Source organism: Triticum dicoccoides, chromosome 5A (genome assembly GCF_002162155.2).
Source record: "Triticum dicoccoides isolate Atlit2015 ecotype Zavitan chromosome 5A, WEW_v2.0, whole genome shotgun sequence".
NCBI lineage: Eukaryota > Viridiplantae > Streptophyta > Magnoliopsida > Poales > Poaceae > Triticum > Triticum dicoccoides.
Window position 1 is genome coordinate 426,845,033 of NC_041388.1, and position 22,673 is coordinate 426,867,705.

Here is a 22,673-nt window from a genome sequence, read left to right on the forward strand (position 1 = left end):
TGCGCGGCCACCTCCCTTCGGGCACGAAGGTTCTCAAACACAATGGCCCGGGGAATGGGTTATGACCCTTATGCGAAGTACTTGAGGACTCCAACCACATATTCTTCCGCTGCCCGACAGCGATCTTTCTTTGAAGTTGCCTCCGGGATGTTGTCGGTGGCAATTGGTGTGTAACGCCCCGAGACCGATGTACCAGGTATCGTCCAGTTATTTGATGTCGTTGCCATGTCATTTGCTTGCGTGTTGCATTTCATCATGTCATTATGTGCATTGCATCATCATGTTTTCAAAACTTGCATCCGTTCGGGTTCCCCCAGTTCTTTCTGTTGTCTGTTCTGAGCCCAGCCACACTTGCACGCGCCCGCGGCACGTCCGAAATATTATTTTATAAGTGGCCGGAAAATGTTCTCGGAATGGGATGAAAGTTGGCATGCGGTGTTTTTATGTTGTAGGTAGGCTGCCTGCCAAGTTTCATCGCGTTCGGAGTCCGTTTGACGCCCCAACGGATAACTATAGCGGCAGTATAGCCGGTCTAACGTCGGACGTTTTCGGTCTCCGAAAACCGTGCTGAGCTGCATCTCTTCCCTCTTCTCTCAGACCAACCCTCTCTTCACAATCCGCCAGACCCAACCTAACCTCTCTCGTCAGCCCGCGACCCTCCTCGCGCGCGTCCGAAAAATTGTCCCGGACCCGACCCGAGCAGTCGTCACCGTTGGATCCAGATCATCCCCAAACATCTACAAAATATCTCCATTTTCTTAATTGGGCCCTCTAACCTATTTATCCGAGAACGTCCGATTTTAATCGAGGGCCCAGATGCACCCCAAATCCACTTGCTATATATACTTGAGGTCCAACCCTAAAATTTAGGAGCCTTGTCCCATCCTCCCAGCCGCCGCCACCAGTCCTCTTCCACCTCAGGATCTCATCCCGATCCAACCAACTGCCTCCACCCTCTTCCCTAAATTCCCCATCGCTCCAAATCACCAACTCCTTGTCTTCCTTGGACGCGTCCAGTCCACCCAACCAGCACCCGCGCCCGAGCAGCTGCCTCTCCTTGGCTGCGTGTCTCCGACGGCAGCATCTCCGGCCACAGCATCTCCGGCCGCAGCTAGGACCACCGGAGCGCCAGGCCAACACTTCCTCGCCCTTTCCCTTTTCCTTCTTCCCTATGTTTTTCCATCCCCATCATCTCATCTCTCTCTTCCTCTGCGTCTTCTCGCAGGAACCGAAAGGAGCCAGCCTCGGCCTCGTCACAACGCCGCTCCGGCCCGCAACCGCAACGATCCATCCATCTAGCTCCAGCGAGGCCCCACCCGCCGTGCCTCAATCTCCTCCAAGACTGGCAAGTTCCGCCGACTGACGTGGCCGTGGAGCACGTCGGCATCGTCCTTGTGCCGTCCCAGCCCAGTCATCGTTTGCCTCCTCGCCGCCCGGATCCGACCGTCTCCGCGTCGTCTGCGCCCCTGCCTCGTTGGAGAACGACGTCCCACACCTAGACCTCACGCGCCTCCCCCACCTCAGATTCGTCCAGCCGCCTCTGCCTCAAGCTTGCCATCCCGACCTCCTTGTCGCCCGCGCGCCTGCAACAACCAGGAGACCCTGACGCCTCCTCCGCCTTGCCCTGCACCATCTTGTGCTCGAACAGAGCTTGAGTCCGAACCTTCCTGTCGCCAGCATCACCTGTGGCCAGCCGCCGGAGTTCCAGGTCGCCGCTGCTTCCCTCGAGCTCCATCCATGCCACGCTTCATCCTTCTATCAGGAGCAGATAGAGGAAGCCGCCCCTGCCGCATTGACCACAAGTCCCACGTCGTCCCGCCTCCTACCATCCTCTCCGACACCACGCCGAAGCCGCGTCATCTCACCGCTCACCGGAGTCCCACGCACCCCTGCCGCGTCGCTGCCTTCTGACGAGCACGAGCTCGTTTCCCTGCCTCCCTGCATCGAAGGAACCAGGCGCGTTGACTGCGCCCGGACTGGCCTCGCCTAGACCCACCGCCACCTCTTTCTGCCAGTTGCAGCCCACAGAGCCGTCCCAGTTAAAGTTAGACCTTGGTAAGCCACCGCAGACCCAGCGCCCTGTTTCAGTTTCGGCCCGCTCCTGTTTTTTTTTCTTTCAGCGATTTTGTCAATATTCCAGAGTTGGCAGTTTTACAGAAACCTCCTTCTACTACATGCATATAATAACTCATAATTGGTGCATCGGATTAAAATGAATTATATATGAAAGTTGCTTAGAATTTTGTATAGTTTAATAATATGCCATTTTCATCCATGTTTAAAATGTTTAAAATGCTGTTTGAGTAAATTTGCTTAAATGCCATGTTAATATGATTTAATTCATAACTAAATAACCGTAGCTCGGTTTTTAATAAACTTTATATGTAAATGGGGTAGAATTTTGCCTAGTTTAACATGGTGGCTTTACTTTGCATGTTTAACAAATCTAAAATATGGTTGGAGGCAGAACAGTACCAAATCCTTAAATTGCACATGAGGTTTGTCTCCGGACTTGTTGTATGTTGTTCCGGCCTCATTTAAACTTGACTAGATATGTAGTTTTCATTTGCTTCACCCTCTTGCCATGCTAACAACATTTAATCTTGTTGGGTACATAAACGAGAGAGAACTAAATAAGTCATGTGGTGTTTTCTTCAATATGCAACTCCGTTGCATAATGAGCTCCACTTAATTTGTAGGTTTGTTTGTGCACTTCGCCATGCCATGCTTCATTAAACCGTACATGCATCATACTCGATTGTGCATCACGCCATGTTGATGTGTTGGTTGTTTACTATGTTGTATGCTTATTTTCCGGTGTTTGCTTCTTCGGGTTGGATCCGGTAACGTCGTGTTGTGAGGATTCGTTCGTCTACGTCCGTTTGTCTTCTTCATGGACTCGTTCTTCTTCCTTGCGGGATCTCAGGCAAGATGACCATACCCTCGAAATCACTTCTATCTTTGCTTGCTAGTTGCTCGCTCTTTTGCTATGACTATGCTGTGATACCTACCACTTGCTTATCATGCCTCCTATATTGTTTGAACCCAGCCTCTAACCCACCTTGTCCTAGCAAACCTTTGTTTGGCTATGTTACCGCTTTGCTCAGCCCCTCTTATAGCGTTGTTAGCTGCAGGTGAAGATTGAAGTTTGTCCCTTGTTGGAACATGGAGATGATGTTCCTGGTTGGAACATGTTTACTTGTTGGGATATCACAATATATCTTATTTAATTAATGCATCTATATACTTGGTAAAGGGTGGAAGGCTCGGCCTTATGCCTGGTGTTTTGTTCCACTCTTGCCGCCCTAGTTTCCGTCATATCGGTGTTATGTTCCCGGATTTTGCATTCCTTACGCGGTTGAGTAATAATGGGAACCCCTTGACAGTTCGCCTTGAATAAAACTCCTCCAACAATGCCCAACATTGGTTTTACCATTCACCACCTAGCCTTTTCCTTTCCCTTGGGTTCTGCAGACTCAAGGGTCATCTTTATTTTAACCCCCCCGGGCCAGTGCTCCTCCGAGTGTTGGTCCAAACTAGAGTCCTGTGCAGCGCCCCCTCGGGGAAACTCGAGGTTTGGTTTTAGTTGTATGGAGAGCTCCTTTGAGTGTGCCCTGAGAACGAGATATGTGCAGTTCCTATCGGGATTTGTCGGCACATTCGGGCGGTGTTGCTGGTTTAGTTTTACCATTGTCGAAATGTCTTGTAACCGGGATTCCGAGTCTGATCGGGTCTTCCCGCTAGAACGAATATCCTTCGTTGACCATGAGAGCTTGTGATGGGCTAAGTTGGGACACCCCTGCAGGGATTTGAACTTTCAAAAGCTGTGCCTGCGGTTATGGGCAGATGGGAATTTGTTAACGTCTGGTTGTAGAAAACCTGAAGTTGACCTTAATTAAAATGCATCAACCGCGTGTGTAACCATGATGGTCTCTTTCCGGCAGAGTCCGGGAAGCAAACACGGTGTTGGAGTAATGCTTGACGTTGGTTGTTCTAGGATCACTTCTTGATCATGGTTTCTCGATTGTGCTTTGCCTTCTCTTCTCGCTCTCTTTTGCGAATAGGTTAGCCACCATATATGCTAGTCGCTTGCTGCAGCTCCACCTCATACCTTTACCTTACCCATAAGCTTAAATAGTCTTGATCGCGAGGGTGCGAGATTGCTGAGTCCCCGTGGCTCACAGATACTTCCAAAACCAGTTTGCAGGTGCCGATGTTACCGAGCAGGTGACGCAACCAAGCTCAAGGAGGAGCTCGATGAAGATCTTGTCTTTTATGTTGATCCGCTCCCAGTTGATCAATAGTGGAGCCTAGTCGGGACGATCGGGGATCTGTGTAGCATTTGGGGTAGTCTTCTTTTATTTTGGTTCCGTAGTCGGACCTTGATTGTATTTGGATGTTGTAATGCTTATTCATGTAATTGTGTGAAGTGGCGGTTGTAAGCCAACTATGTATCTCTTTCCCTTATGTATTACATGGGTTGTGTGAAGATTACCTCACTTGCGACATTGCTTTCAATGCGGTTATGCCTCTAAGTCGTGCTTCGACACGTGGGAGATATAGTCGCATCGAGGGCGTTACAAGTTGGTAATCAGAGCCTTCCCCGACCTTAGGAGCCCCCACTGCTTGATCGGATTAGCGGACGATTTGAGTCTAGAAAAATGTTTTGAGTCATTTAGGAATTATAAATCGGAGAGTTTAGGAATTATTTTTACTCCCAGTCCCTTCATCGCTCTGGTAAGGCTTCCTGACGTAGAGTTTTTACTCTTCTCTTCTCAAATTTCACTAAATTTTTTTAGGATCACGCAGGTATCTTGGAATCGTTCCGATGTTTTTGTGACGAGAACATTGTTCTTGGTGCCTCCTGTCATTTAGGGGTTGTGGCAGTGTTCCGGGGAGTTGAGCTCCGAGGTGTCGTCGTCACAATTTTATCGTTGCAGTTCTGAAATACCTGAGTTTAGTTCGCCGACATCGAAAATCTCTTTTATGCAGTTGTTGGTGAGATAACCTCGACGCCACCCAGTACTGGGGCGGGAATTCGGGAGTATTGCCATAACTTGTATAACGGATGCTTTTCGAAGGTTGAGGTAGACAATTTCCAAAGTTTTTCTCGGTTATGTGTTGAAGGATGGATACAGCTGGATGTAGGATTTGCTAGATTTGGGTGAGATATTATGCTTCCCCTGTATCCCCAACACCTGATTGCATAACCGGAAAAGTTTCGGGAGTTTCATAAGTGGGAATTCAAGTAGCTCTTAGGATATCTTTCCGACAGATGTATGATATGAAATTGGGGTTCGACGTCTAGTGGTCCGCCTATTCACGGTCGGTTTTACAGTGGTCTCATTGTGTCTTAAAGAGTCTTTGGCTATGCCGACTCGGGGACGCTTCGTATGTCATGTGCACTGCCTTGTACATGATGGTGCTGTACGATCGAGCCCGTGTAGGCCCCACCACGAAAACTTCGGACGGAATCTCTATCATATGTTTGTTCCGGCTTATTCTGCAAGCCAATCCTTTGTTTTGTTTTGGATTGTGGTATTCGAGTTGCTTTGAAGTCAAATGTTGATTCCATACCTTTTCCAAGCGGCGTTCTCATATTTCTATGTGAACACAAATCCTTCTTGATCATCGAGATTGTCATCTAAATTCCTTATCTACCGGCGTGTTTCTCGTCAAGTGGATCCGATCACTTCAACATTTGCAAGATCCAATCTCAGTTCTTTTCAACGGTGTTCATTTCATTCATCCCAAATTGCCTTTGTTTTCCCTCCCTCCCACCCTTTTTCTTCAAGGAACCAGATTTCTTATTCAAGTATCCATTTTATTGATGGGAGTCTCTCCATTCTTTTTCCTTCATGTTTTTACCCGGTGTTTCTCATGAAGATGCTCTACTCGTTCTTCTTTCTCCATTCTTTTCTTCTCCGGTGGATTCAATTCAAGATTTTGGTGTTGATCATATCCTTTTTCCTCGTTTCAAATGTCTTCTCATGCCGGTGCACCTCTTAATCTTCCCCGCTTGCTATTCTATTGTTCCGGAGTGCTCAAGATATCTCGAAGATTCGTGTGTCCACTTTGCATTCGTTCAAGCTCTTTCGAGGTGGTTATCTCATTCAAGCCATTTAATCAACTGGTGCAAATCTCTCTTCAAAATCGTTCAACGGTGTATCTTTTGAGTGGGCCCTAACCCACAGGTCTTTTCCCAGGATCTTACCTGACTCTTCTTATTTTTCCGGAGCTTCTCAAATTCTTTTCTAAAGTTTGACGTAAGAATGAATTATCATCAGTCTTATGTTTTTTCTCCAAGATCTGTCAAATTCTTTTCATCGTTGGCTCAACCTCTTCGTTTTGATTCTTCCGGAGTGTCTAAATAATTCATGGTGGTGTTTCTTGTAGTCATTCTCAGATTGGAAGACCGAAGAAGATTTTCTCTCAATCTTGCTCCATTCCCTTCAAGATTCATGATTCCAGCCCGTTGCCATCCTCTCATAATTGTATTCGATTGTGAGAATTCTTTTCACCCATCCGGAGTAATTCAGGAGTTTTTTTGTTTTTTTTCAGTTTGATTCTCCGAAGCCCATCATCTCAGAATTATTCATTCTCAGTTGTCAGTTATCATTCTCCAATCTTACCGGTGCATCATTCAAGTATTCTCTAATCAGTTTATGATCTCTTCGTTCTCATGTATCTACTTTCTCTCAAGCATCTTCGTTCATTTACTAAATTCTTCCCGGTGTTTTTCATTATCTTTTCTTTGTTCATTTTTAATTCTTACGGTGGTTCATTCAAGATTTCTTCTTCCTTCGTTTATCATATCAATTTATTCTTGTTTCAATTCAAACGGTGGTTCGTTCAAGAGATCTCTTCCTTTCATTGTCGTATCAAGTCATTCGTTGTTTTCCAAATTCTACCGGTGATTCGTTGAAGACCTTCCCAAGTTTGCTCCATATCAATCTTAATCCTTTTTCAACGAGAATAAGTAGTATGCCAAATCCGTTGCTTGTCATCATTTTAATTGGCGAAGGATAACCATAATGTAATTCTCATTCTTATTTCATCGAGCGAATTCAATTCCTTATTCCGGAGGTTCATCAAATTCGCGGTTTCACTTGATTCATCTTTCTTTTCCCGGAGTTCCAAGTTCTCTCAATTATTTCACCACGAAGATCCTTCTAAATCATTACAAGGTTTCACCTTGTGTTTTCAACTTCTCTTGCTTTTATCATCATTTTGTTTACTGGAGTTCCTCATGGATGTCCTACATGATGGTTCATCAAGTATTTAATTCCTTCTCGAAGTGTTCATCAAGATTCTTTTCAGAGGAGCTCAAGTTTTTCTTCATCTTGTAATCCGGAGTGCAATTCTTTCTTCCGTACCATTGGAGGTGGTATTATGTCATTCTTGATAATCTGAGTTCATGTTTCATGATTAACATGTTGTTAAGGATGAGATATTTAAACCCATCAATCTCGTCATTGGAGTTATCTTGGGTTATAGTTCACCTAAAGCCTTCCCTAAGGATTGTGGCTATTTATGGTGCTCATAAACGACCCAAGTTCTTCATTTATCCTCCCGGTGTTATAGTTTATCGTCTCCTTCTTGATATCAATCCAATTCCGTTAATGGCAGAATTTCACCTCATAGTTTTGAGTGTTCTCCATAAGCCCATTGCAACCTTGTTCTTTCCGTTGTTGGTTTTCCAACAACTCTGTTCTAGCATTTGGTCGTAAGCGTGCTCTCTCAAGATCTTGTTTCCCTTCGTTCATTCCATTCCATTCTTACTTTTGTTCCAGAGGCATTGTGATGTTGCTCTCTTCAACCCATCTTCTTGTTTTGTCAAGATCATGTTAAATCCCTTCCATTTCCAACCGGAGTGTTGTCGTAATTGATCTTTATCGTTCCTTCTACATCTCATTTTATCCGGGGTGCTTGCATGTACTTCTTGTCCTTGGTGACACTTTTCTTATGTCTTCAACCTACAAGCTTCTAGTAATGTTCCTTGTTCCTCTTTCCTAACGGAGTGTTTTCAACTTTATTCATCTTTGTTGTATTCTTTCTTTCAATTTGTCCAACCTCGCAAGGTTCTTTGGTTTCACTCGTTTGTCAAAGAAGAAACTTTGTTTTACCTCTTCTCCTCATCTTTTTTTCCCTCCGGTGCCATCCTAGATCTCGGGACGAGATCCTCTCGTAGTGGTGGAGTGTTGTAATGCCCCGAGACCGATGTGCCAGGTGTCGTCCAGTTATTCGATGTCGTTGCCATGTCATTTGCTTGCGTGTTGCATTTCATCATGTCATTATGTGCATTGCATCATCATGTTTTCAAAACCTGCATCCGTCCGGGTTCCCCCAGTTCCTTCTGTTGTCTGTTCTGAGCCCAGCCACACTTGCACGCGCCCGCGGCACGTCCGAAATATTATTTTATAAGTGGCCGGAAAATGTTCTTAGAATGGGATGAAAGTTGGCATGCGGTGTTTTTATGTTGTAGGCAGGCTGCCTGCCAAGTTTCATCGCGTTCGGAGTCCGTTTGACGCCCCAACGGATAACTATAGCGGCAGTATAGCCGGTCTAACGTCGGACATTTTCGGTCTCCGAAAACCGTGCCGGGCTGCATCTCTCCCCTCTTCTCTCAGACCAACCCTCTCTTTACAATCCGCCAGACCCAACCTAACCTCTCTCGTCAGCCCGCGGCCCTCCTCGCGCACGTCCGAAAAATTGTCCCGGAACCGACCCGAATAGTTGTCACCGTTTGATCCGGATCATCCCCAAACATCTACAAAATATCTCCATTTTCTTAATTGGGCCCCCTAACCTATCTATCCGAGAACGTCCGATTTTAATCGAGGGCCCAGATGCACCCCAAATCCACTTGCTATATATACTTGAGGTCCAACCCTAAAATTTAGGAGCCTTGTCCCATCCTCCCAGCCGCCGCCACCAGTCCTCTTCCACCTCGGGATCTCATCCCGATCCAACCAACTGCCTCCACCCTCTTCGCTAAATTCCCCATCGCTCCAAATCACCATCTCCCTCTGTCTTCCTTGGACGCGTCCAGTCCACCCAACCAGCACCCGCGCCCGAGCAACTGCCTCTCCTTGGCTGCGTGTCTCCGACGGCAGCATCTCCGGCCACAGCATCTCCGGCCACAGCTAGGACCACCTGAGCGCCAGGCCAACACTTCCTCGCCCTTTCCCTTTTCCTTCTTCCCTCTGTTTTTCCATCTCCATCATCTCATCTCTCTCTTCCTCGGCGTCTTCTCGCAGGAACCGAAAGAAGCCAGCCTCGGCCTCGTCACAACGCCGCTCCGGCCCGCAACCGCAACGATCCATCCATCTAGCTCCAGCGAGGCCCCACCCGCCGAGCCTCAATCTCCTCCAAGACAGGCAAGTTTCGCCAACTGACGTGGCCGTGGAGCACGTCGGCATCGTCCTTGTGCCGTCCCAGCCCAGTCGTCGTTTGCCTCCTCGCCGCCCGGATCCGGCCGTCTCCGCGTCGTCTGCGCCCCTGCCTCGTTGGAGAACGACGTCCCGCACCTGGACCTCACGCGCCTCCCCCACCTCAAATTCGTCCAGCCGCCTCTGCCTCAAGCTTGCCATCCCGACCTCCTTGTCGCCCGCGCGCCTGCAACAACCAGGAGACCCTGACGCCTCCTCCGCCTTGCCCTGCACCATCTTGTGCTCGAACAGAGCTCGAGTCCGAACCTTCCCGTCGCCAGCATCACCTGTGGCCAGCCGCCGGAGTTCCAGGTCGCCGCTGCTTCCCTCGAGCTCCATCCGTGCCACGCTTCATCCTTCTGTCAGGAGCAGACAGAGGAAGCCGCCCCTGCCGCGTTGACCACAAGTCCCACGTCGTCCCGCCTCCTGCCATCCTCTCCGACGCCACGCCGAAGCCGCGTCATCTCACCGCTCGCCGGAGTCCATGCACCCCTGCCGCGTCGCTGCCTTCTGACGAGCACGAGCTCGTTTCACTGCCTCCCTGCATTGAAGGAACCAGGTGCGTTGACTGCGCCCGGACCGGCCTCGCCTAGACCCACCGCCACCTCTTTCTGCCAGTTGCAGCCCACAGAGCCGGCCCAGTTGAAGTTAGACCTTGGTGAGCCACCGCAGACCCAGGGCCCTGTTTCAGTTTCGGCCCGCTCCTGTTTTTTTTCTTTCAGCGATTTTGTCAATATTCCAGAGTTGGCAGTTTTACAGAAACCTCCTTCTACTACATGCATATAATAACTCACAATTGGTGCATCGGATTAAAATGAATTATATATGAAAGTTGCTTAGAATTTTGTATAGTTTAATAATATGCCATTTTCATCCATGTTTAAAATGTTTAAAATGTTGTTTGAGTAAATTTTCTTAAATGCCATGTTAATATGATTTAATTCATAACTAAATAACCGTGGCTCGGTTTTTAATAAACTTTATATGTAAATGGGGTAGAATTTTTCCTAGTTTAACATGGTGGCTTTACTTTGCATGTTTAACAAATCTAAAATATGGTTGGGGGCAGAACAGTACCAAATCCTTAAATTGCACATGTGGTTTGTCTCCGGACTTGTTGTATGTTGTTCCAGCCTCATTTAAACTTGACTAGATATGTAGTTTTCATTTGCTTCACCCTCTTGCCATGCTAACAATATTTAATCGTGTTGGGTACATAAACGAGAGAGAACTAAATAAGTCATGTGGTGTTTTCTTCAATATGCAACTCCGTTGCATAATGAGCTCCACTTAATTTGTAGGTTTGTTTGTGCACTTTGCCATGCCATGCTTCATTAAACCGGACATGCATCATACTCGATTGTGCATCACGCCATGTTGATGTGTTGGTTGTTTACTATGTTGTATGCTTCTTTTCCGGTGTTTGCTTCTTCGGGTTGGATCCGGTAACGTCGTGTTGTGAGGATTCGTTCGTCTACGTCTGTTTGTCTTCTTCATGGACTCGTTCTTCTTCCTTGCGGGATCTCAGGCAAGATGACCATACCCTCGAAATCACTTCTATCTTTGCTTGCTAGTTGCTCGCTCTTTTGCTATGCCTATGTTGCGATACCTACCACTTGCTTATCATGCCTCCTATATTGTTTGAACCCAGCCTCTAACCCACCTTGTCCTAGCAAACCTTTGTTTGGCTATGTTACCGCTTTGCTCAGCCCCTCTTATAGCGTTGTTAGCTGCAGGTGAAGATTGAAGTTTGTCCCTTGTTGGAACATGGAGATGATGTTCCTGGTTGGAACATGTTTACTTGTTGGGATATTACAATATATATTATTTAATTAATGCATCTATATACTTGGTAAAGGATGGAAGGCTCGGCCTTATGCCTGGTGTTTTGTTCCACTCTTGCCGCCCTAGTTTCCGTCATATTGGTGTTATGTTCCCGGATTTTGCGTTCCTTACGCGGTTGGATAATAATGGGAACCCCTTGATAGTTCGCCTTGAATAAAACTCCTCCAGCAATGCCCAACGTTGGTTTTATCATTCGCCACCTAGCCTTTTCCTTTCCCTTGGGTTCTGCAGACTCAAGGGTCATCTTTATTTTAACCCCCCCGGGCCAGTGCTCCTCTGAGTGTTGGTCCAAACTAGAGTCCTGTGCAGCGCCCCCTCGGGGAAACTCAAGGTTTGGTTTTAGTTGTATGGAGAGCTCATCTGAGTGTGCCCTGAGAACGAGATATGTGCAGCTCCTATCGGGATTTGTCGGCACATTCGGGCGGTGTTGCTGGTTTAGTTTTACCATTGTCGAAATGTCTTGTAACCGAGATTCCGAGTCTGATCAGGTCTTCCCGCTAGAAGGAATATCCTTCGTTGACCGTGAGAGCTTGTGATGGGCTAAGTTGGGACACCCCTGCAGGGATTTAAACTTTCGAAAGCCGTGCCCGCGGTTATGGGCAGATGGGAATTTGTTAGCGTCCGGTTGTAGAAAACCTGAAGTTGACCTTAATTAAAATGCATCAACCGCGTGTGTAACCGTGATGGTCTCTTTCCGGCGGAGTCCGGGAAGCGAACACGGTGTTGGAGTAATGCTTGACGTAGGTTATTCTAGGATCACTTCTTGATCATGGTTTCTCGATCGTGCTTTGCCTTCTCTTCTCGCTCTCTTTTGCGAATAGGTTAGCCACCATATATGCTAGTCGCTTGCTGCAGCTCCACCCCATACCTTTACCTTACCCATAAGCTTAAATAGTCTTGATCGCGAGGGTGCGAGATTGCTGAGTCCCCGTGGCTCACAGATACTTCCAAAACCAGTTTGCAGGTGCCGATGTTACCGAGCAGGTGACGCAACCAAGCTCAAGGAGGAGCTCGATGAAGATCTTGTCTTTTATGTTGATCCGCTTCCAGTTGATCAGTAGTGGAGCCCAGTCGGGACGATCGGGGATCTGTGTAGCATTTGGGGTAGTCTTCTTTTATTTTGGTTCCGTAGTTGGACCTTGATTGTATTTGGATGTTGTAATGCTTATTCATGTAATTGTGTGAAGTGGCGGTTGTAAGCCAACTATGTATCTCTTTCCCTTATGTATTACATGGGTTGTGTGAAGATTACCTCACTTGCGACATTGCTTTCAATGCGGTTATGCCTCTAAGTCATGCTTCGACACGTGGGAGATATAGCCGCATCGAGGGCGTTACATGGTGCCATGATAACCTCCCGGACATGTTCTAGGAAATCCTCAGCCGGCCATCCGGGTTGCGCCCCTCCCTTTGGGTGGTGATGTGCTCTCTCGCTTGGACCTCATCGACTGTGCGCAATAAACTAGTGATTGAGCATGTGATTCTGACTCGTACGGCTGACGCGATATTCAAACTGTGTGGTTTCTTACGGCTCTGGAGACCGCTTAGCAAGCGGAGTGACCGGGACAATCTTGACATGATCATTGCGGGTCTTCATTCCACCGCCACATCCATCGCGCCGCCACCCCACTTCCTTCGTCTTTCCCAGATTAGCTAGTTGGCTGCGTCCTTTATTGGGTTTTGTTGTGTGGTGCCCCAAGCTGAACCTAGTTACACTCTTTTCTTTTCTTTTCTTTTCTTTTGGTTGCGTGTGAACCTCGAACTCATTGTTGTTGTCGGATATTGTCGGTGCGGTTGCTTTATAATCTAAAGTGTGGGGAAACCTTTTTTCGTCAAATACAACATGAACCATGACATGCACAGAAGAATTCAAATTTTTGATTCTCAGTATTTGTATTTTCATGTTTATTTTAACATTTCATAATTTTAGATGTATGTTATATCAGTGCCTCAAAATAGCAAGGAGATCTACAACGAGGCTTAGATGGAAACATTGTGGAATAATTTCCTGTTTTGTTGATTTTAATTTTCTCGCTAATATCAAATAATCGGAGTTTATTTCCACATTTATGGTTCAGATCGATGTGAAAAACATCTTTTTTTCTTAGGCACATGTTTTTATGCAAGAACAAGTTCTTGTCTTGATTTTGTTTTCTTGTGTTGAAAGATTGCTGAGACCAGAGCAAGCCAGAGGACAAAAGCAGAAACCAGAGCAAGCCAAAACTAGCCAAAATTTAAGAACTGGTAACAAAGAATGATAAAACTAACACTATGAAAACTCATACTGCTATGGTTGAGGATTAGATTATTAACTAATTCTAAGTTCAGGTTGATGCGAAAACAAGTTGATCACGGCATTTTTAATGTTCCACCATACGTCTCTAAAGGTTTGGTTAGACAACATAAAACGGAAAGAACTCATCATGCCACAACTCTCTACTTAGTTGAGAATGGGATGGGTTAGAAATTAGTTTTTTTTCTCTCGCGAATACGCAAAGCTTGCGTATCATTTCATTGATAGATGAAGATAGAACGAGTACATAAACTAGTTAGTTTGAGGCTAAGTTTGTAACGGTCGAAATGCTAAATTATCTTATAATTTGATGTGGAAAATACCCATAAAAAGGCTAATTAAAATCGGTGAATGGAACTAAAAATCTGCGACAAGCTAGTCTATTCTTTAATAGCATAATTTTTTTAACAGAGAAGAAGCCAAAAAAGCATTTCTCAAGCTCAAAAGTGCTATGGTATGGTGATGCCTTTGAACGTTGACTGGGAGAGCGGCTCGAAAGAGCAGGCAGAAGACTTGTTGTTTTTATTAATTAAGAGGAGAGTGAGAATTGCCTGCTTAATTAACCGGAAAGCGGGTTAAAATCAATACAACCTACCCCACATAACATGAGCACTATCCCACATAACATGAGCACGAGCGACCGACCTGGCCACTGACAAGGAAACCATAAAGGATGGTTACAACAGAATATTAGAGAGGTATACATCCCCACTTGACTTTAACACTGAACCTGGTGTTGGATGCTTGATCTAGACATGATAGGGATCAACTCCTCTGCAACGTTCACCAGATGAGACAAAACGATCTCTGTTTTGTTTCCTTCTTGCAGAACTGTGGCAAGCACATTGCTTCCATGCGCGCACGTAGGATTCCTTCGACCTCACGCAACTGCGATGACACACCAATATACGCAATGGTCAATTCAGTCATCCGTGAACAGCTCAACTCCAGTGTTCTGGTGTGGAGTTCAGCATAAGGCATTTCAGTGGTCCGATATGGCTGGATGTAATGAGCTAACTCCAAAGGGGAGACGTTCATGTTTTCTTCTTCAAAACGGGAAGTATCTGAAAGAGGAAGTCCAAAGAGTAGAGGACGGGAAGGGCTAGAAATTAGCTAGTTTGAGGCAAAGTTTGTGACTGTCGAAATGCTAAATTATCTTACAATTTGATGTAGAAAATACCTATATAAAGGCCGAGTTTGTGATTGCTAAACTATGGATTTTTTTAATTTAATGAGGAAAAATAGTCATGAAATATGCAAAAGTAAGCTATTCCATACATTTAAATAAGCAAAAGTAATCGGTGAATGGAACTAGCAAAATCTGTGATGATGCCAAGCTAGTCTATTCTTTGATAGCGTACTTTTTTTTAACGAAACAAAAGACATGTTATTTTCATTAATTAAGAAGAGAGTAAAAATTGCCTGCTTAATTAACAAGAAACCAAATTAAAATTGATACAATAGCCCACGTAACAAGAGCACCGGCGAGCGACCTGGCCACTGACAAGCAGACCACGGAGGATGGTTACAACAAAATATTATGGTCCAGTTTTTTGGCTAATTCTCCCAGAATCTTGAGAATTGACACTTCACTCAGCTTCTTTCAGAATCTTGTACCCATATATATTTTTTACAATCCTAACTGTTTACATCCTAACTAGCTAGGATTGTAAAAAAAATGCATATTCAAGATTCTGGGAGAAGCTGGGTGGATGATTGATTCTTAAGATTCCAAAAGAATTGGCCAAAAAAACTGGGCCTACATGTCCACGTGACTTTAACACTGAACCTGCTGTTGGACGCTTTCTCTAGACATGCTAGGGATCACTCCTCGTGCTTTGGCGATGACGGTACCTCTGCAACGTTCAACAGATGAAACAAAACGATCTCTGCTTTGTTTCCCTCTTGCAGAACTGTCGCAAGCACATTGCTTCCATGCGCGCTCGTACGGTTCCTTCGACCACACGCAGCTGCGATGACAAACCAATAAACGCAATGGTCAATTCATTCATGCGTGACCTACTCAACTCCATCGTTCTGTTAGAGTTCAGCATAAGGCATTTCAATGGTCAGATATGGCTGCACGTAATGAGCTAACTCCAAAAAGGGGACGTTCATCTTTTCTCTTCAACTGCTGAGAGAAGTCCACAGAAGAGAGCTGCTGGTCTCACTGGGTTGGCGCGCGCGTAGCAGCTTCGAAGAGGCTCTTCGCAGCCTGTACAACTTGCAGCAACTATATAAGGCAGCACCATCGGATCCTGATCTATCACCTTCAACAAGCTCGTCTACAATCCAGCAAACTAGCTAAAACCCACTTCCCCAAAATGGCGTCCCAGCTTGTCGAGAGCCACCGCGCCGGTGCCGAGGTCCACAAGGGGAACGATATCTGCAAGAAGAAGACGGTCGAGCTTCTCGAAGAGCTCGGCCTCCCGAAAGGCCTTTTTCCTATGGATGACATCGAGGAGGTCGGGCACAACTGTGAGAGTGGGTTCGTGTGGATACTTCAAAAGAATAAGAAAGAGCACATGTTCAACAAGCTCAACCAGACCGTCTTCTACGACACTGAGGTGACCGCTTTTGTGGAAAAGGGCAAGATGAAGAAGGTCACCGGGGTCAAGGTCGAGGAGTTTTCTTTGGTCGAGGTCTATGTGGATGAGTCTTCTGCTGATAAGGTCACCATCAAGACCGACACCGGCCTGTCTGACACCCATGATGCGGCCGTGTTCGCTCTCGGAGAATAGGGAGCTACTAGTTAAAAAGGCCAGAAGAATAAAGTTAGTGAATGGTTCGGCACTGCAGTTCACATGTTATGCAGAAGTATATGTTTCCGTTTTCTTCGTAATCTAATAAAGGTTGTTGCATGAGTATTGCTTCCTTTTAGCCCATGTTATGCAGAAATGTATGTTTCTGTTTTCGTTGTAATGTAATAAAGGATGTTGCATGAATGTTGCTTCCTTTCAGCCTGTAAGCATACGCCAAATGTAATGAATAATACTTATACCGCCTCCTATATCCCACATCGACCACTCTCAACTTCCCACTATTGTCCCTATCTTTGTGTCTGAGAGAATAAGGGCCTTATCAACAAATAATTAAGCAAGGCTTTGAAATACAACATGAACCATGACATGCACAGAAGAAATCTAATTTTGATTCTCGAAAACTGAAATTTCATGTTGATTTTAACATTTCATAATTTTAGATGTACATGTTATAGCAGTGTCTAAAAAGAAAGAGATCAACAGCAAGGCTCAAATGGAAACATTGTGGAATAATTTCCTGTTTTGTTGATTTTAATTTTCTCGCTAATATCAAATCGTTGAAGTTTATTTCCACATTTATGGTTCAAATCGATGTGAAAAACTATTTTTTAGACACATTTTTATGCGAAAACAAGTTCTTGTCTTGATTTTTTTTCTTGTGTTGATAGATTGCTGAGAAAATGCAAAGGAAGAAAAGAGAACAAAAACAGGAAGCAGAGCAAGCCAAAACTAGCCAAAATTTAAGAACTAGTAAAAGAGAATGGCAAAACCAACACAGAGCAAAACTCCTACTGCTATGGTTGAGGATTAGATTATTTTCTAATTCTAAGTTCAGGTTGATGTGAAAACAAGTTGCTCACAACATTTTTAATGTTCCACCATTACATCTCTAAAGGTTTGGTTACAGACATCATAAAACGGAAAGCACTCATCATGCCACAACCCTCTACTCAGTTGAGAACGGGAAGGATTAGAAATTAGTTAGTTTGAGGCTAAGTTTGTGACTGTTGAAATGCTAAATCATCTTACAATTTGATGCGGAAAATACCTATAAAAAGGCTAAGTTTTTGATTGCTAAACTATGGATTTTTCAAATTTAGTGAGGAAAAACAGCCATGAAATATGCAAAAGTAAGCTATTCCATACATTTAAATAGGCAAAAATAATTCGGTGAATGGAACTGCCAAAATCTACGACGATGCCAAGCTAGTCTATTCTTTAATAGCATAGTTTTTTAACCAGGCAGAAGACATGTTATTCTCATTAATTAGGAAGAGATTGAGAATTGCCTGCTTAATTAACGTGAAACCGGGTTAAAATCGATACAACCTAACCCACATAACATGAGCACGAGCGACCAACCTGGCCGCTGACAAGGAGACCACGGAGGATGGTTACAACAGAATATTAGAGAGGTATACATCTCCACGTGACTTTAACACTGAACCTGCTGTTGGATGGGGGAAGATTTGTATAGGATCTGTCCTTAGGTGAGATCAATGAGATCCATCATTTTGAAGTAAAAAACATGTTAAAAAATGCTTTAAAAAATTGGAGAGATACATCCATGTTTTATGTACAAGCTCAAAAAGTTTCAGCTCCTAATTCGAACTACACTTAGAGAATAGTTCTAGACATGCTAGGGATCAAATCCTCGTGCTTTGGCCATCACGGTACCTCTGCATCGTTCACCAGATGAGACAAAACGATCTCTGCTTTGTTTCCTTCTTGCAGAACCGTGGCAAGTACATTGCTTCCATGCGCGCACGTACGATTCCTTCGACCTCACGCAGCTGCGATTGACATACCAATATACACAATGGTCAATTCAGTCATCCATGACCAGCTCAACACCAGTGTTCTGGTGTGGAGTTCGGCATAAGGCATTTCAACGGTCAGATATGGCTGGACGTAATGAGCTAGCTCCAAAAGTTTGGAGACGTTCATTTTTCTTCTTCAAAACAGGAAGTATCTGAAAGAGGAAGTCCACAGAGGAGAGCTGCCGGTCTCACTGGGCTGGCGTGCGCGTAGCACCTTCGAAGAGGCTCTTCGCAGCCAGTACAACTAGCAGCAACTATATAAGGCAGCACCAACGGATCCTGATCTATCACGTTCGACAAGCTCATCTACCAATCCAGCAAACTAAAACCCACTTCCCCAAAATGGCGTCCCAGCTTGTCGAGAGCCACCGCGCTGGTGCCGAGGTCCACAAGGGGAACGATATCTGCAAGAAGAAGACGGTCGAGCTTCTCGAAGAGCTCGGCCTCCCGAAAGGCCTCTTTCCTATGGATGACATCGAGGAGGTCGGGTACAACTGTGAGAGTGAGTTCGTGTGGATACTTCAGAAGAAGAAGAAAGAGCACACGTTCAACAAGCTCAACCAGACCGTCTCCTACGACACTGAGGTGACCGCTTTTGTGGAAAAGGGCAAGATGAAGAAGGTCACCGGGGTCAAGATCGAGGACCTGTCTTTGGTCGAGGTCTATGTGGATGAGTCTTCTGCTGATAAGGTTACCATCAAGACCGACACCGGTCTGTCTGACACCCATGATGCGGCCGTGTTCGCTCTCGGAGAATAGGGAGCTACTAGTTAAAAAGGCGAGAAGAATAAAGTCAGTGAATGGTTCGGCACTATGGTTCACATGTTATGCAGAAGTATATCTTTCCGTTTTCTATGTAATCTAATAAAAGGCTGCTGCACGAATGTTGCTTCCTTTCAGCCCATAGTGTTCACCAAATGAATGAATAACACTTATACCCCCACCTATATCCCACATCGACCACTCTCAACTTCCCACTGTTGATCTATCTTTGTGTGTGAGAGAGAATAAGGGCCTTAAAGGGGAGCCTTGGCGCAGTGGTAAAGCTGCTGCCTTGTGACCATGAGGTCACGGGTTCAAGTCCTGGAAACAGCCTCTTACAGAAATGTAGGGAAAGGCTGCGTACAATAGACCCAAAGTGGTCGGACCCTTCCCCAGACCCTGCGCAAGCGGGAGCTACATGCACTGGGGCTGCCCTTTGTAAAATACTTCCTCCATCCCATAATATAAGATCATTTTCCAAGCTGTTTTAGCTTGTAAAACGATCTTCTATTGTGGGATGGAGGGAGTACAACATTAACTATGACATGCACAAAAGAATTCAAATTTTGATTCTCGGTATCTCGATTTTCATGTGTTGATTTTAACATTTCATAATTGTAGATGTATGTTGTGTCAGTGTCTCAAACAAACAAGGAGAGCGACAGCGAGGCTGGGATGGAAACATTGTGGAATAATTCCTGTTTTGCTGATTTTATTTTTCTCGCTAAAATCAGACGGAGATTATTTCCAGATTCAAGGTTAAGATCGATGTTAAAAACATTTTTGGTTTTCTTAGGCACCTATTTTTATGCGAAAACAACTTCTTGTCTTGAATTTTTTTTGTTGTATTAAAAGATTGCTGAGAAGATGCAAAGGAAAGAAAAACGAGTCAAAAGCAGAAACCAGAGCAAACCTCAACTAGCCAAACCCTAAGAGCTACCAAAAGTGAATGGGAAAACCAACACAGAGGAAAACTCCTACTGCCATGGTCGAGGCTGCATGATCATCAGATTATTTTCTCATTCTAAGTTCAGCTTGATGTGAATTGCTCACGGCACTTTAAATATTCCATCACTACATCTCTAAAGGCTTGGTTTCAGCCAACATAAAACACAAAGAATTCACCCTCTACTCAGATGAGAACGGGATGCGCTAGAAATTAGTTAGTTTGAGGCTAAGTTTGTGACTGTTGAACTGCTAAATTATCTTACAATTTGATCTGGAAAAAAGCTATAAAAAAGCTAAGTTTGTGATTGCTAAATTATGGAATATATATTATTAATTTGGTGAGAAGAAACGGCTCTGAAATATGCAAAAGTAAGTTATTCCAAGCAGTTAAATAGGCAAAAATAATTTGGTGAATGGAACTACCAAAATCTACGGCGACACAAGGCTACTCTGTTCTTTGATAGCATGGCATAATTTGACGGCTATTGGAAACGAATGCAAGATGCAGGAGAGGAACTTTGGGAGATGTTGAATATACCTGCATAATATAATCAGGCCTGTTAGACTGCTACATTGTATACTTTCTCAGTCTATGTGAAAACAAGCTCAGCGTTTGGTGGATTTCTCAATTTAAGTTACTTGCTACGAAGCAAAACAGATCCTTATGCTTCAGGAGCCAGTGGAGATGCTCGTTCCTCTTGGAACGGCGCACGAGCGCATTGAGAGGTGCTTTGTGTGCCAGCAATACTAACCGAAGGTTGTGCGCCACATCCTCGAATATCCAGTTCTGTCAATATGGCAAGCATATGTAATCGGCTGGCCATGAATGGCTGACTTTCTATGACCCCCATACTGTCAGATGATAAAGATGAAAGATCCATCTCCAACCTCTCGAGACACTCATCCATCTTTTTCAGCAGGTTCGTCGACATTTCATGCAACTCCCACACCCATGTGGCCATGTGTCGGTACGCTTACACTCCCTGCTGTACATATTCTTTGGCATCCAGAGGAGTACCTGCTGGCGCAAGATTTCAAAGAAGTTTGAGAGCTCCTCAAGGTCTGTCCTTGACACCATCATGGAATCTGATCCAAGTCCATCCAGAACCAATTCGACAATTTCATTGGCAAACGGGAGGACCTGCTCGATCACCTTGGTAGGAGAATTGGAGGCAACGAGCCCTGAGAGTGGCAAGCAGAGCACCGATGCAAGTGTATGACGGCATGACTTGTAGAGGCGATCCTTGTTGCCCGCGGTCAGAGAAAGCAAGCGGCAGAATTCCAGGAGCACCGGCGCCGTGACGAGCATTACATTGGGCGGTAAGGTCGCAGGGTCAGTGCTGAGAAAGCACCTGATGGCGCGCTCGGCGTAGAAGCGCGAGGAGGAGAAGTCTGAGAGGTAGAGGTGAACCAGCGCAATGGCGGCGCCGGACTGGAGGAAGATGTCGAGGTACTCCTGGGCGTGGTGCTGGGAGTTCTTGGTGTCGCCCTTGGCCCTGCGATCATTCCGGTTCTGCTCGTTGGCGTGGTCGCAGCAGAAGATGTACTCCTTGACGAGGTCTTCCAGGGTGTGGGCGGTGGCGGTGGCGGTGCCGGCGTCCCTGGAGGCGCCGGTGGCGGCGATGTGCGAGGCGAGCTGCCAGGCCTTGGGGTGCGGGGTGGAGCGGAGGCGCGCGGCGAGCTGCAGGGTGGAGTCGGGCGGGAGGCCGAGCGAGGCGACGGTGGCCTCCGGCTCCAGCTGGCGCCCCGCGTGCAGGAGGCGCAGGTCGCGGCCGTAGCCGCGGTCGGCGAGGTGGGCGAGCACGGCGGCGACGGTGTCGTCCGCGGCCGCGTGCATCGCGATGGTCTTGGAGTCGGTGGCGCGCACGAAGAAGTGGAGGCGGCGGGAGGGCGGCGCGTAGAAGGACGACGGCGCGCCCGCCGCGCCGGAGTGGGCCGTCGTCATGACGGGCGCCTTGGAGGAGGTCGGGAGGGCGGGCTTCGCGGCGGCGCTTGGCGCGGCGGCGGGGGAATCGCGGAGGGGGCGAGGGTTTTGCCGCGGAAATTGGGGGACGACACTGATGGGGAGGGAGGAGGAGAGGGGCTGCTCTGTTTTGCTCGTGGTCAAGACTCAAGACTCTCTCTGCCCCCGTTCTACTTTGAGCATTTTCTTTTTCTTTTTCTTTTTGCGGGGATTAATCCACACACTGATACAGAAGCCGGCCATCCAAATCTAGCCTCAAATGTTCGAAGACATTTCAAACGGAATTTAACAAAAATAAATAAATTTGATACAGTTTTAAACAAATTGGACGGTTTTTATTCAAACTTGGATAGTTTCTACATAAAACTAGGCGTTATTTGGTCCGGTGAACTAAAATCGAAAAAATACCCTATATTTGACGGTGACCTCATACGCCATGTCAGGCAGACTGGCGGCACCTTCATCACTGTCGTCCTCAGAGTCGCCTGGCGCTCGCGGATGAACTTCTCCGTTTGCTCCTGCGTCGCACGCAGTGTGGCCGCGACCACCGCAGACGTGGGTGGGGGGAGAGACGGGTGGCTGCGGCGGCGGTGGTTTCGTGAAGAGACCACTCATGTACTTGCCCATCTACTCGTCGAGGCGGCAGAGACGGCACTTGCTCCTCTCCGCCGTGGTCTTCGAGATTTCGACCGGTCCATGACCCAGGCCGTTGCGAGCTCCGAGTCGTTGGCAATTTCTGGCGGTGGAACGTCAGACACCGCGAACTCCGCCTCGCGCGAGGCGTTGTGCCTACCCCACCACCGTCGCTCCCTGTCCAATACTCCTGTGCCATCATGGCGCTCCGGGAGG

The 22,673-nt window shown here is 46.3% G+C and overlaps 2 protein-coding genes and 1 pseudogene across 2 annotated transcripts; 2 read left to right on the top strand and 1 right to left on the bottom strand.

Moving 5' to 3' along the window:
• The first annotated feature begins 15,850 nt into the window (after positions 1-15,850).
• On the top strand, positions 15,851-16,533 carry LOC119297531. Its single transcript, XM_037575289.1, has one exon. It carries the CDS (start codon positions 15,894-15,896, stop codon positions 16,308-16,310), a length of 417 nt encoding a protein of 138 aa, XP_037431186.1. The 5' UTR covers positions 15,851-15,893; the 3' UTR covers positions 16,311-16,533.
• Positions 16,534-17,876: 1,343 nt separating this feature from the next.
• Positions 17,877-21,806, bottom strand: LOC119299693 (annotated as a pseudogene).
• On the top strand, positions 18,494-19,050 carry LOC119302056. The gene has a single exon (XM_037579075.1). The coding sequence runs from the start codon at positions 18,494-18,496 to the stop codon at positions 18,908-18,910; it is 417 nt and encodes a 138-aa protein (XP_037434972.1). The 3' UTR covers positions 18,911-19,050.
• Positions 21,807-22,673: the final 867 nt, after the last annotated feature.

Coding starts and splice junctions, on each gene's coding strand:
- LOC119297531 (XM_037575289.1), top strand. CDS start 15,894: ATGGCGTCCCAGCTTGTCGAGAGCCACCGCGCCGGTGCCGAGGTCCAC.
- LOC119302056 (XM_037579075.1), top strand. CDS start 18,494: ATGGCGTCCCAGCTTGTCGAGAGCCACCGCGCTGGTGCCGAGGTCCAC.